Consider the following 14330-nt stretch of genomic DNA (forward strand, 5'->3'; position numbering starts at 1 on the left):
AAATATATATATATATGTGGAAAATAACTTTATTTTCCAAAACTCAGAAGAGGCCTGTTTTCACAGCACAGCCTGAGTTGAGAGTGGGCTGACTTGAGGCTGCCATTTTCTTTCTTCAGGGTTTTGCATTGAGCCAGCTCCACCATTCAAGGCCCAGAGCTGTGCGTGTCCCAGGGCTGCATCTCTGCATCCCTTCCTGGTCCACAGGTGGTGAGGCTGCAGCACCTCAGGGATGATCACCTCCCTGTCTTTTCCAGCCTTGGGTCCTTGCTGCTGTCTGACTAGTAGGGGATCCAGTTCCACATCCCACCTGAAGATGCGCTTTTGAGGTCCGTGTCTGTCTTGGCTTTGCTATCTGTCATGGGTTGAATCGTGAGCCCTTTCCCCCCACCTCTCTCTATTGAAGTCCTGACCTCCGGGACTTCCAAATAGGACTTCATTTGGAGACAGAGTCTTTACAGAGATAATCAAGTGAAAACGAGGTCATTAGGATGGGCCCTAATTCAGTGTGACTGGTGTCCTCCTAAAAGGGGAAAATTGGGGCCCAGTGACAGAGACAAAGGGAAGATGAAGTGCAGAGACACCAGGAGTAGATGGCATCTGCAAGCCAAGGGGAGAGGCCTGGACCGTCCTTCCCACACAGGCCTCAGAAACCAGCCCTGCCAACACCGTGATTTTGGACTTGCAGCCTCCAGACTGCGAGACAAGACATTTCCGTCGTTTAAGGCCCTCCGTCTTGGTTACGGCCTCCGCAGCACACTGCTACAGGGTCTGAGAGAACAAAGTCTGACTAGGCTTGGCTCTAGGCACTTTATTTGGGAGGTGGCCCTAGGGAGCAGGAGCGAGGGCTGGGGAGAGAGGGACAGGGAAGGAGGAAAAGCCGAGAGAAGCTGTCTCATTGAGGTGGATGCTGTGGGCAACGGGGACTGGACTCCGTCTGGACTTGCTGAGAAGTTTTCAAACACCTCCTCAAATTGTCTGCCCGGAAGACGGAGTGATTATCCACAGGCTCGCGTCTCTCACTGTCAAGGGCGCCTGGGGCATTGACTCCCTCTACTTAGGAGCTGTGTTCGTGCAGAGGCCAAGGGAGCTCCTGCCGGCATCAGAGGAGCCCCCTGGGCAGGAAGTGAAGAGGGGCCACCCCGGCCACGGCAGCTCAGACGAGGACAGAGGACACGAGGTGCCAAACACAAGTGTCCTGTAGAGCAAGGAAGGCGATGCGGCCAGTTCTCCATTCTGAGTTTAAGCTGTTTGCGAGTGTTCAGGCAGAGAGGTCCCACCAGCACACATGGTTCTGAATCTTGGGGAGAAAAACACACTTGATGCAGTGTCATATTTTTTAAACTTTTTATTATGAGAAAGTTCAAACATAGACGGAAGTAGAGGTGACAGTGTAAGCAGCCCCCGGCCCCCCTCACCCGAACTTGGTCCTCACCAGTGTTATCCCACATTTGCTGGGACGCAGGTGCGCGGTTCGTGGGCCCAGCAGTGGTGGGAGGGGTCCGGGGTCAGGGTTCGGAGGAGAGAGGGCAGTGGGTGGGGTGGGAAACGTGTGCTCTGCCGCCTCTGAGTTCCCACACTGGGGGGCATCTGGCACTCGTCCCGGGCGGCTCCTCATCTCCCTTTCGAAAGCGCAGGACTTAGCATACTTTGCCCTCAGCTTTGAGCTTTGACGCTAATTCTGGGTCCCCCAAAAAGTCACATCAGCACCCTGGGACAAGGGCGCAGCCTGACTCTCAGCCGGTGCCTGAGCGCAGCCTTCCACGGTGGGCACTCTCGTCGCCCCCGTTTCTATGGGCGGAGACAAAGAGCTTGCAGCCAGTTGGTCCAGGCCGCCCAGCTCGGAGAGTGAAGCAGGAGTTGGAACCCGGGTCTCACTAACCTTTACAGCAGCTCTCAATATTTTTGTGTCAGGACCCGTTTACATTGTTAAAAATTATGGAGAATCTCAAAGAGTTTTTATGTATGTGGGTTATATCTGCCAACATTTGCCATATTCGAAATTAGAATGGAAAAAATTTAAAATATTTATTAATTAATTTTTTACAATAATAAACCCATTGCATGTTAATATAAATAACATTTTATGAAAAACAACATTTTCCAAAACAAAAAAATTTAGAGAAGAACTGGCATCGTTTTACCTTTTTTTCCCAAATCTCTTTAATGTCTGGCTTAATAGAACATAGCTGGATTCTCGCACCTGCCTCTGCATTGTCTGTCACAATATCCCATGGCATGCAGCCTCTAGAAAATTCCACCATACACTCGTAACAGTGGGAAAGACAAATAATGTCTTAAGAATTATTATGAAAACCTTTAGGCCTCGAAGACCTCTGAAGGGGTCCTGGGACTCCGGGGCTCCGTGGACCGCACTGGAGAGCACTGCTTTTCTCCTTGTGAGCTCTCTGGCTGGGTTGAGACCTGGTTCCAGCCCTTTCCACAAAGGCGTGTGGCACCCTCATTGGTCTCTCCTGGTTGAGGCCTTAAGAGAGCCCACTGCGGGTGACTTTTCTTGAGGTCAGCTATCAACATCCCAGCTTCACTCTTCACTGCCTCCTAGAAGGAAAAGCCAAAGAACAAGAAAGAAAGTGGAGGAAGTTTCTGTGAAACATTGGAGGGAGGGAGGGAAGGGGAAAGAGGCAGTGGGAGAAAAGATAGACAAGAGAGGAGAGATTTAAGGCAAGTGGACTGACCCCCATCCCGTCACCCCCACCCCAGGTCTGGAGAGGGGGGTTGGGAGGAAAGGAAGGCACCACGCATGAGAAGCCACGTGGAGAACCACAGGGCCAGCTGCGGTGAAAAGGAAGGGAAGAGGACCACCACCCCAGAGGTGGGGGAAGGGAGAGAACACTTTGGAGGGGCAGAGAGGAGGCAGAGGGGCTGGGACAGGGGGACCACCCTTGCTCAGACTATGGGGGGCAGCCAGCAGCCTTCCTGGCTTTCCAAAGGTTCCCAGCTGTCCTTGAAATCTGAGGGGAAAGGGAAAGAAACACCTGGGTCCAGGACTGGGGGCTGCAAGCCCCACATGCCCCGGGCCAGGCCCACCATCTGTCCCCTCGCGCTGCACGACAGGGCCTTTGGTCTTCCCCTGAACCCCACTTTTGAGAGGAAGTCAGACGGTGTCTGAGCCTGGTGTGACCCTAACACCTTCACACCCTGGTCCTCTTTCCTGGAAGTCTGATCTCTCCCGCCCTCCTCTAGTCACTTCTGCTTTCGGTTGTTTCTTCAGCCTCTCTCCCCACTGGGTACATTACGGCTTTGGGAGGATGTGGGCCCTTGCCCACCGCAGACAGGAAGGAGTCCTGCCAAGCAAGCTGTGTGGCCGGGGGAGTCTCAGGGCGGGGCAGAAGGATGGGGCAGGGTTCTGGTTGAATAACCGAGCACGTGGTCAGGCTGACGCCAGCAGCTGTCCACTGCCGGCTCTCAGGTACCGGAGTCCTGTATGCTTTGTCCTCCAGGAGGAGCGCACGTTTTTCGTCTGCTGTTCATTCACTTTCCTCTGCATCCTCTCATCTGTCCACTCATTCAGCTAACACCAACTGCACCTCTGGGTTCAAATGGCGAGCCGAGCCCAAGCGGCCGTCTGTCCTCCCTCCCAAAATCCCGGCGAAATGACCATCAAGCAACCAGTCAGTAAAAGGGGAGCTAAAACAGGGGAAAGATGGAATCAGGATTGGCAAACAGGAAGGGGGGCATCCAATGAGCCAGGAAGGCTGAGCAGTTTCCGGAAGGTGTAAAAGTGGCTGAGGTCAGAGTAGCAGATGGACAGATCGGAGCCAAAGGGGCAGCAGATAGAGGGCGTGTCCAGGAGGACAGGTAGGGGATGGGAGGGGTGCTCTCGAGCTACAAAGAGTCTAGTTTTTCAAACAGACCTGGAGAACGGCCCGGCTCTGGACTTGGTGACCTATTTTAGGGCCTCTGGACTGAACAAAGTGGCCGGCTGAGCCAGGAGCTCCCCAGAAATGACTGGCAGGTGGGCTCCTACAGGCGGTCTTTCCCAATAGGCCTCTGACGTGGACATCAGGGTCAGGGGACACAACATTGAAGAGGGAATAAAGTGGCCCCGATGGCTGCGAACCCCCGGTGTCTTGTACCCCCTTCTCGTTGAAGGAGGCCCCAGCAGGCCGACTCCCCAGCGCCTCGCTGAGGCTGACACTGTTGGTCGCTGTGTTAGCATTAGGGCTGCCCCAACAGAGGACCACACACTGGGGCCCAAACAACTGGACTTATGTCTCACAGTTCTGGAGGCTAGAAGTCCAAGATCAAGCTGCCAGCAGGGTTGTTGCTCCTGAGGCCCCTCTCCTCGGCTTGCAGGCACCGTCTTCCCCCTGTGTCTTCACACGGTCTTCCCTCTGTGTGTCTGTGTCCTAATCTCTTCTTATAAGGACCGCAGTCATATTGGACTAGGGCCCACCTATAGGACCTCGTTGAACCTAATCACCTCTTTAAAGGCCCTCTCTCCAAATGCAGTCACATTCTGAGGTCCTGGGGGTTAGGACTCTGACATATGAATTGGCAGGGGACACAATTCAGCCCTTGACAGTTGCCTATCAACACCCAACTCATCCTTCTGCTAATAGAAACTTCCTATCTGTGGGAGGGGAGGAAGTGGCAATTATCCAATGAAACGCTCACTTCCCCAGCCCCCTCCCCAGCCCCCCACAGCTAGGTGTGCCCGGTGACCAACGACAGGTAAGTGAGCGTGTGTAGTGAGCCCCTGAGCTGGTGCTTCTCCCATGTCCCCTCGTGATCAGATTCAGCTCATGCATCTTCGGCAGGAACAGCACCAAAGTGACACTGTGTTCCTCTCACTGTACCGCATCAGGTGGCACATGATTTTGGTTTGTCCCATCGCTCGTGATGTCCACTTTGATCATTTGACTAAGGGGGCGTCTGCCAGGCTTCCCCGTTGTGAACTTACTCTTTTTCCTGTTGAAATTAATAACTATTTCCCGGAGGAGGTGATTTAAAACTATGTAAATATCCCATTCTTCATCACATTTTCAATGTAGTTATTTACTTACATTAATATGGGTTCATGGTTTCCTATTTTATTCAAGGGTCTATAATCCATTATTATCATTTTTTACTTGAATGCTCAAAATTTCTCAGATTTGGCCAGTGGGAGCCCTTTTAAGCTATTGTAACTACTATAGGTTTAGGGTATGTTTAACATTTAACATTTTAATATTTTAAAAGTTTTTTATGACTTGGTAGGGCAACCCCCTCCCCCAACATTGTTATTCTTTTTCAGAATTATCTTGACTATTCTTCCGATTTTTTATTTCTCTATTGATTTTAGAATTGATTTGTCAAATTATGTAAAAAATTCAAGTGAAATTTTGGTTAAGATTGATTTGAATTTATAGAAGAAAAAGGAAGAAAAGTAAAATATTTTCTCTAGGAACATGAAGGCTTTCTTCACCATGCAGCTTCTTTGTGAGGCCTTTATTAAAGTTGTCAAATCGTATCCATGAAGTGTGCGTATTTCTCCTTAGGGTCTTCCTAGACGGTTCATATTTTTTGCTACAGTTGTGCGTAGCATCCCCCTGAACACAAACAAATATTTTTAAGTTGGTTAGCACTAGTTTATAGGACCACTGTTTATATATGATTGTAACAGTTTCTTAGGACACATAACAAAGTAGCACACACTGGGTGGCTTTATTTTTATTTTTTTATTTTTTGAGGAAGATTAGCCCTGAGCTAACTACTGCCAGTCCTCCTCTCTTTTTTTTTTTTTTTTTTGCTGAGGAAGCCTGGCCCTGAGCTAACATCTGTGCCCATCTTCCTCCACTTTATATGTGGGACGCCTACCACAGCATGGCCTGCCAAGTGGTGCCATGTCCGCACGCGGGATCTGGGCCGGCCCCCACTGCCATAGGAACTGATGTGCTCACAGTTCTGGAGGGAGAAGTCTAAAATCGGGCTGTCGGCAGGCTGTGCTTTCTCTGAAGGCTCCTGGGCAGGATCTTTTCTGTGTCTTCTTGTTACCGGACAAAAACACAGGTTCTTTACCCGCCACACAGGAGGGGCCAAATAAAAACTGGAACGCCAGGCTTATGGCAAGGAATGGGTTTTTATTTCAGCTGATATCAGCTGGGAGACGAGAGTGAGCCCTCAAATTCATCTCGTCTCCCCGAATGATGGGAGGCAAGGGTTTTAAAGGCTGCGAGGAAGGCAGCTGCTTGTAGGGAGGGGAGCCTGTGGCCTTGCAGGTCGGCACCTTCCCACCAGCCTGCGTTTGGCCTTGGGAGGCTGCCTGCAGGATGGAGGGTGGCGAGATAAGGGAATGTGCAGGTGGATGTCCTTGGTTGTCAGCCCCCCTGGTGGATGGTGGATTCTGTGCCAGGAAGCCCAGGAGTTGGGGTCTGGGAAGCTCCAGCTCCTTGATATTCTCTGGACATCAGTTTCCCTGTAACAAAACTTCAAAGGACTGTGACTAGCCAAAATGTTAGCATGAGGCCACCTGGGCTCTAAAAACTTGTAACTTCTATTTGCCTTGTGAAGTTCAGGGATGCAAAGGTTTAAAAGAACCGATATTTACATATGAATGCAACTTAGAGCAGCAGAGGAGGAGTGCTTTTGGTTTTAACCCCACGCATGTTAGGTTTAATGTAGGAGAACTGATATCAGGGCCGGTTTCACTCTTGTCGCCAGGATGTTTGGCCGACTTCAGGCAGATGTGGCTTCCTGTTTGTGCAGACTTGTTTCAACCTAGGGCCCCACCCAGCCCAAGATGCCTGTCTCGCTCTGCGGGTGGGGTCTTTTTCCTTCTGGTGTTGCTGGCAATCCTTGGCTTGTGGACTCATCACTCCAGTCTCTCCCTGTCTTCGCATGGCTTCCCTTTGAGTCTGGGTCTGTGTCTCTCCTCTTCTTATAAGGACACCAGCTGTATTGGAGTGAGGGCCCACCATACTTCAGTACGACCTCATCTTAAATAATTACATCTGCAAGGACTCTATTTCCAAAGAAGGTCACATTCTGAGTTTCTGGGGAGGACATGAATTTTGGGGAGATGCTGTCCAGCCCAGTGACTATATATTTCACACTTGTTATTAAAACCTTTTTCACATCTATGGTAGAGACTACTAATTGTCCCACTCTATTTGTTCTTTTTTTCTTTTCAGTGTATAATCCCTGACTTTTAGCAAGTTACATGGCGGTCCAAAATAAAGGCTACATTTCCCAGACTCCTTTGCTGCTGGTTGTGGTCAAGTGACTAAGTCCTGGTCAGTGGGATGTGAAGATAAATGCCACACAGCAGCTTCTGGGACCCTTCCCTAAGAAGCAGCTAGTGTGATCATTTGCCCCCTTCAACTCCTCTTCTCCTGTCTAGTTGATGGAACACAGATGTTATGACTGGCTCCATGTTGGGCCACAAGGACACAGGCGCCACACATCCTGAGGATGGCACAGCAGAAGGCTGGAAGCAGCCTGGGTCCTGAATGACTTGGAGTCATTGTCCCAGCTCTGCAGCTTACATCTGGACTTTTCTGTTTGAGATAAACGTCCATACTGGGCTGCATGCTGCACGAGCCCAGGGGCACCGCTCACACGGCAGAGGACCTGAGGGAAGACCTTGGAGTTGTGAGGCGAACAGACTGCATGGTCATCCTCAGAGGCCCTGCTTCTGTCTGGTTTAAGCCCCTGGTTTTGGAGTTTCCGTTACTTTCAGGCAATCTTAATTTTAACTAATATAATAGATTTCTGATAGTTTCTTCAATATCCAGGAGGTTTTTGTGCCTGGAGGGGAATACTCAATAGTATTGGTACTTGGCTTATTGTATAATTTATGAAAGTAATATAACTCAGAAAAATCAATTTTCCTTGCGCATTTAAACATTATTATTAATTTGGTTAATTACTGTCACTTAAAACTTCAATGGCAGTTACAAATCTAGTATGACTGATTCTTCGAACCCTGCAGACATCTTAAATAACAGGCCAAACATACACAAATCAAATATTTCAGACTGATCGAGATTGCAGGATCCAAGTAATGTAATGACTGCTTCCTCACTTAGATGTACAAACCAAGCAGATTTAAACTGAAATCTTTGATCATTAGGCTGAGCCTCTTTTTAAATAAAAATAGCTATCCATTTGTGGCATCAGAGACTGTTAAGTTTCTCTTCGTCATAGAGATCTTAATTTTTGCAACTTGGTGTCTTTCCAAGAATTTCTGCATTTTCTAAGTTTGCATGGCAAGTCAGAGTCATTTGGATTTCACATGGATTTTAGGATGGTTTTTCCTATTTCTGCAAAAAGTGAGGTTGAGTTGTTGATAGGGATCGCACTGAAACAAACTGTGGGCACTTCGAGTAATGTGGACATTTCAACAATGTTAAGTTTTCCCATCCATGATCGTGAGAGGTCTCTCCATATTCGTGCCTTTAATTTCTCTCGGCAATGTTTTGTAGTTTTCCACGAATAGGTCTTTCGCCTCTTTGGTTAAGTTTACTACTAAATATTTTATTCTTTTTTATTTTATTATAAATGGGGCTGTTTTCTTAATTTCCTCATTGGAATGTTCATTGTTAGTGTCTAGAAACGCAACTGATTTTTGTATGATTTGGCTTGATAATTTTTATTGCTATTTCAAGTGTGTTTCCCCTTTTCCATTTTCCGATGATTATTGTCAATATAGAAAGAAAAGTTTTCATGTCTTCATTTTGTGTTCGGCCCTTTGATTTACTCGGAGTCTTCCCCTCCCTCCCCAAATTCAAGCCTCTCGGTTTCGGAAGGTATAAAATCGTCAACAACAACGACAGGAGAAAGTGCACGTCTTCTTTTCCAAAACTTCTCTGTCTGCTTACATTCCTTAGACCTCCAGGAGCGCGTGGACTAAATGGTGACGTACACCGTCCCTGTCACATTCTCGATTTAATTGGTTTTACTATCTTGCCATTTAAATATTTCTTGCTATCTTTTTCAGAGCAATCTTTTCCTGTACTTCAGTATTTTCTGTTTTACTTAGTATTTTAACGACGGCTTCAGGCGCGGTTGGTGTGGATGGAGCAAACCGCCACCAGCAATGCTGTCTGCACTAGACAGGCTTTGAGCGCAGCCTGCGGTCTCCTTCCCAGCTTGGTGACCTCCAAATCTAGTCCTCCATCTTTCCCAGAGATTCAGCGAGACACTCAACAGCTGTTTAACAAATCTTTTTTTGTTTTAATTAGCCAGAGTTGGTGTTTGTTGCTTCAGCCAAGAACACTGAATAACACAGTTCCAAGTGGGACTCTATGGGGCAACTCCACATGATAAAGTTTTACCTTATTTATTTAGACACATATTAGATAATGAGAAGGAATAGAGGCTACTTGGACCACAAAATGATCCAACTATTCTAGAATACACAGGGAATTCTCAAATAAATTCTTTTCTTGGTGATGCAGAGTAAAACTCCTTTATACTCATTTTTATGAGAGAAAGACCTGATTTCCCCTTTAAAAAGTAACCCAAGGGGCTGGCCCCGTGGCCGAGTGGTTAAGTTCGCGCGCTCCGCTGCAGGCGGCCCAGTGTTTCATTGGTTCGAATCCTGGGCGCAGACATGGCACTGCTCATCAAGCCACGCTGAGGCAGCGTCCCACATGCCACAGCTAGAAGGACCCACAACAAAGAATATACAACTATGTACCGGGGGGCTTTGGGGAGAAGAAGGAAAAAAAAAATATGTTAAAAAAAAAAGTAACCCAAGTTTTATAGACTTGAAAATTATCTTTATTTTTTCAATTATAAAAATATAAACAGTATTTGCCCCTTATCGCAGTTTCGCTATCCACGGTTTCTGTTACCCGAGGTCAACCGACCCAAGTTTCAGATTTCCCATGGCGTCCTCTAAACCATTCAGCTTCAAGGGCTGCCGAGAGAGAAGGACAGACGTTAGGAAGCATCCACTGGTTGATTGGCAGGAAACCGTGCTGGAGGAAGGGAAGGGGAGGTGACACTGAAAACCTGGGACGAGAAAAGAACTGGGCCAAGGAGGCCTTGAGAGATACAGAAGGCTGACGACAGCCTGAGAAAGGGAGAGAAGGACGGAACCGGATGCCCCCGGCTGGAGAGCGAAAAAGGGCGTGGTGGGAAAAGAGAAAGGAGTGGGGGCAGTCGGGAGAGAGCAAGGAGAGCAGTGACAGGGAAGGGGGGCTGAGGCTGGGAAGGTGGGGTCTGGGAGAGGGAGGCCAGGGGCCCGCAGCAGGGACAGCTTCTCACCTCCAGGATCTTCTGGAGCCGTCGCTTTATGCCTTTACTGTATTCTGTAAGCTTCTCCCAGCTCTGGAAAGGGTTTCCCCTGTTGTCTGCAAAGTTTTCCCAGCAGTCAGCAAACTCTGAGATGAAAGATGGGGAGCGAGTCAGGCCCCGGGGGTGGGGCAGCAGCAAGCCTGCAGCCCCCACAGGGTCCTCCTTCCTTTCCCCTCCCTTCTCCTCCTCTCCCAGGGCTTTAGTCTCTCCCTGGAATTTTCCCTCCCAGGTGGTATCACATCTTGGGCTTTGGCTGGGCCACCATCCTTCTGGTCCAGCTCCCCGCCTCCCCAGTGGCCCCCCTCAGTGGCTTTTCCCTCTTGGAACTGCAAACCCTCCCATCCACTGACAGCTCTGTCTCCCTTCCAACCTTGGTAACCCATGACAACCACGGGGATGCTGGATGCCCACAGCTGTCGCAGCCCCTGCTGATTCTGCCTGAACCAGTGGTAGTAGAGGCGGGAGACGAAGATCCGCAGGCTCAGGTTGGGGAATTTTCTGGTGAACTTAATCAGCTTGCAGGCACAGGTGGCGCAGGGGCTCCACGTGACATAGCAGGTGATTTCGTAGCTCTGGTCTTGGTCTAGGCCCAGTGAGTTGATCTTGTCAATAAAGCGAATCTCTGCATGGCGCTTTTTCTGGGGAGGGTCCCAGACAGAGAGAAAGAAGGTTAGAGGGCAGAGGCCAGAGGTCATGTACTGAGGGCGGAGTTGGGGATGAGGGGCTCTGCTGTGGACTTGGAGTATGTGAACTTGCCTAGGACAGAGAAAGAACCTCCTTCCTTCCTTCGTCATTCACTCCTTCACTCACTTCCTCATCCGTTAATTCAACACCCTCAAAGCACCTGCAGCTGGGTCCGAATCAGACCAGAGTCCGGTACGCAGAGGAGATGGGTCGGCACGCAGATGCCCCACGGCACAGTCCCGAATGCTCTGCAGACCTCGCCTTTGGGCACTTGCCCAGGAGGTTGTCTGGAGATGTTTGGACCTGGGGGTCCCAAGGAGCGGGGCAGAGCGGGAGGGAGGAGGGACGGGGCAGAGTGGGAGACAGGCGCGAAGCAGAAATGTGATGGAGGTCTGCGGCTGGAGTTAGTGCTCAGGCTGGGGAGCGCACTCGGCTTCCCCAAAGCAGCCACTGAGCTGGGGTCTGGCGGACAGTGAGCACCAACTTCTCAAACGGGCAGGAGCACTCTGCTGGGGGGACTGTCGTGCCGAGGCCCGGATGGCAGCTGGGCTGACTCAGACCCCGCTGAGCCTCAGTCTTTTCCCCTAGCGTTGGGCAGGGTTAGCCCCCACCTGCCCTGTGCCGGGAGAACCTGCTTGGCACCTTGTTTCGAAAGTAGCCTTTGGCAATCTTGGGGCCACGGAGCAGCTTCAGCTGGTAGCACACGTAGGTCTTTCTCCGGTAGTAGGGCTTGGTGACCCGGCGCTGGTTGCCAAACTGCTTTTTGAATACATCCTCACTTAGCAGATGCTGTGTGTTTCTACGCAATAGGGAGGAGAAAGCGGAGATGCAGAGCGCCTCCAGGCTCTGTCGCCTTCTGAACCCAACACCTTTGGTTCCCTTGGGCCCCTGAGGAGAGGTAAAGGAGGATCTCCTTTGTTGGCCAGGAGGACTGGGGAGGGAGGAGGTGGAGGGTGGGCTCCCCCACCGTGCCCACTGCCTCCCACCTCCAGCCTGGCAGACTGCCCTCCCCCATGCTGGAGGCCATTGCAGGCAGGATGCCTGGGCTGGATGGGGGGTGTGGGCAGAGAACTGGACACCACGTGGCCTTCCTTGGCTCACATGCCGCTGTCCAGACCCGTCTGTTCAGGTCCCAGGCATCTCAACCCGCGTCTGGTGTCAGAACCCTTCTCTTTGGGGAGTGGGGATGGAAGCTGGTACTTCCTCGAACTCTGTCCTCTGCTTGGGTGTGTGTATCACAATTTCGTCTGTACAAAGAGCACAGAGGCGGGTGAATAGGAAAAACTGTTGTCACCGAGGGTTGTGACAGAGACTTGGGGCTGCAAGACTCACATACCTTCTCCTCCCCCTGTTATAGTCTGCAGGGTATCCATTTTGTGTCTCGCTTTTTTCTCATTTACTACTATAGTGCAAAGTGACCTGGCCCGTGTGGGCATGCAGATGCACTGGCGTCCTTTTGATAGTGCTGTTGGCCCTGCACAGGTAGGAGTAGGTGGACAGAGCCATGCCATGCTGGGGCCCTGCCGCATGTGGACATTCATGACCCAGCGGATGCCAAACGATCTGAACAAACTTCGGAGGCTTGATGGCGCCCCAGCCTGCTGTCCCTCTGGACACTTCATCTCAGGCGAATGTGACCTGGCTGACCATCAAGCCAGTCTCAGGTGACCACAACCCCTTAGGACTTGCATCTGGACACAGGAATTAAGCCAAGGGTGCCATCCCTCAGGGCACAGACCAAGGGGCACAATTGATTTCCATACCTTGCTCCTGCAAGGCCAGAAATGCCTGCCCCTTATTTCCAGCCAACTCACTTGAGCAGCGGTAATTCTATCAACGAAGAACCATTTCTGACATCTGTGACGCTAACTAACAAACCCACTAGTTTCCTCAGTGGAAACCGAGCTCTGACCCCTTTGTGCTAATTAGTGAAAATCTCAGGTGGGTTTGGAATGTCAGGACAATTGCTGAAGAGACTGTCTCTCCACTGTGGCCTTTGATACCAGCCCGTGCTCTTACTTGAAGTTCGAGCTCCCAGTTACAGGAACGGGCCGCCTTCAGGGTGAGGACTAGAATGGAAACACACCATTCCGAGCACACCACGGACACCACTGACTGGACTCAGGAATCTTCCTGATTTTAGCGCCGAAGTTCCCTTCTTCTGGAAAATTCCCCAGTCCTGGCAAACCCAGCCACTCAAGGCTGAAACAGTTCAAATTTTAGACAAATGCACCTTTTATTTTCTTAAAGATTGGCCCTGAGCTAACACCTGTTGCCAATCTTTTTTTTTTCTTCTCCCCAGAGACCCTCAGTACATAGCTGTGTATTTTTAGTTGTGGGTCCTTCTGGTTGTGCTATGTGGGACACCGCCTCAACGTGGCCCGATGAGTGGTGCCGTGTCCGCGCCCAGGATCCAAACCAGCAAAACCCTGGGCCACCAAAGCGGAGCGCCCGAACTTAACCCCTCAGCTGTGGGCCGGCCCCAAATGCACTATGTTAATGGCACAGACGTCGAACCTGGACCTTGAACAGCTAAAACTGTAGGTACGATGATAAAAAACAACTTGTAGGAAGAATTTAAAGACCAATTTAATTTTTCACACTTGGTAGTGTCTTTATGGGAAACAATTTCTCTTCTTGCCTTGGAGCGTTTTCCCTCCACAGAGCAGAAACGAGAACATTCTGTGCAAAATTGTGCAAGTCTTTAAAACAAAATTTATGAATATGCGTTTAGAACTGACTCCCACAATTGTTTCCACCATCCTTGAACCTAAAGTCTACAATCGAGCATGAACAAGGAGCATCAGGAGGAGCCGGGGGCCGCGCCTATGGGCTGTGGGCAGGGATGCAGAGAGCCAGGCTGCAGGGGGCATCTGCAGAGGCAGGGCTGGGGGCCTGAGGCCGGAGCAGGCTCCACAGAGAAGGAGCCAGAGAGGGAGAGAACCGAGGGCCTGGAGCCAGGAGGAGGCAGGAGGCAGAGCCGGAGGCAGAGAAGAGAGCAGGCAGCGGTGCCTGGTCCCTGCAGCCCGGCCACAGCCCCACTAGTAGGCTTGTCCCAGCCTGCCCTGGGCGCTCCAGCTCCTGCTCCCTCTCACGACGCTGCCCCTGGGCGTGGGAAAGCCCCTCATCTGCAGAGTCCTCCCACAGCTGTCTGCCGGGTGGACCACCCCTTCCTGCCAAAATCAGTATTGGGGTAGGGGTTATAGGGCGCCTGGAAGTTCAGGACAGGGCCTGTGGGAGGCCCTAGGGTGCCTTCTTTCCTCCTCCCAGGCAGTTGACTTACCCGTTCCCGGGAGCCTGGACATAGTCCCCGCCTTGGTAGGCTTGACCCAGGCCTCCCCTTTGTGTCGGGGCCTGGGGGTCCATTTGGTCTCCCAGGCCTTTGCTTTAGGAAAGCCGCT

The 14330-nt window shown here is 50.7% G+C and overlaps 1 protein-coding gene across 2 annotated transcripts; it reads right to left on the reverse strand.

Moving 5' to 3' along the window:
• Positions 1 to 9725: 9725 nt before the first annotated feature.
• APOBEC3H (apolipoprotein B mRNA editing enzyme catalytic subunit 3H) lies at positions 9726 to 14330 on the reverse strand. 2 transcript variants are annotated; one of them, XM_046646519.1, is made up of 5 exons: positions 14213 to 14330; positions 11572 to 11728; positions 10616 to 10883; positions 10216 to 10331; positions 9726 to 9865 (listed from the first exon to the last, which is right to left on the reverse strand). In XM_046646519.1, exons 1-5 carry the CDS (start codon positions 14293 to 14295, stop codon positions 9797 to 9799), a joined length of 693 nt encoding a protein of 230 aa, XP_046502475.1. In that variant the 5' UTR covers positions 14296 to 14330; the 3' UTR covers positions 9726 to 9796. The 2 variants fall into 2 exon arrangements, with proteins under 2 accessions (XP_046502475.1, XP_046502476.1); XM_046646520.1 differs by lacking the exon at positions 14213 to 14330 and adding an exon at positions 12949 to 13179 and having other exon boundaries at positions 10616 to 11728.

Source organism: Equus quagga, chromosome 19, assembly GCF_021613505.1.
Source record: "Equus quagga isolate Etosha38 chromosome 19, UCLA_HA_Equagga_1.0, whole genome shotgun sequence".
Taxonomy (NCBI): Eukaryota; Metazoa; Chordata; class Mammalia; order Perissodactyla; family Equidae; genus Equus; species Equus quagga.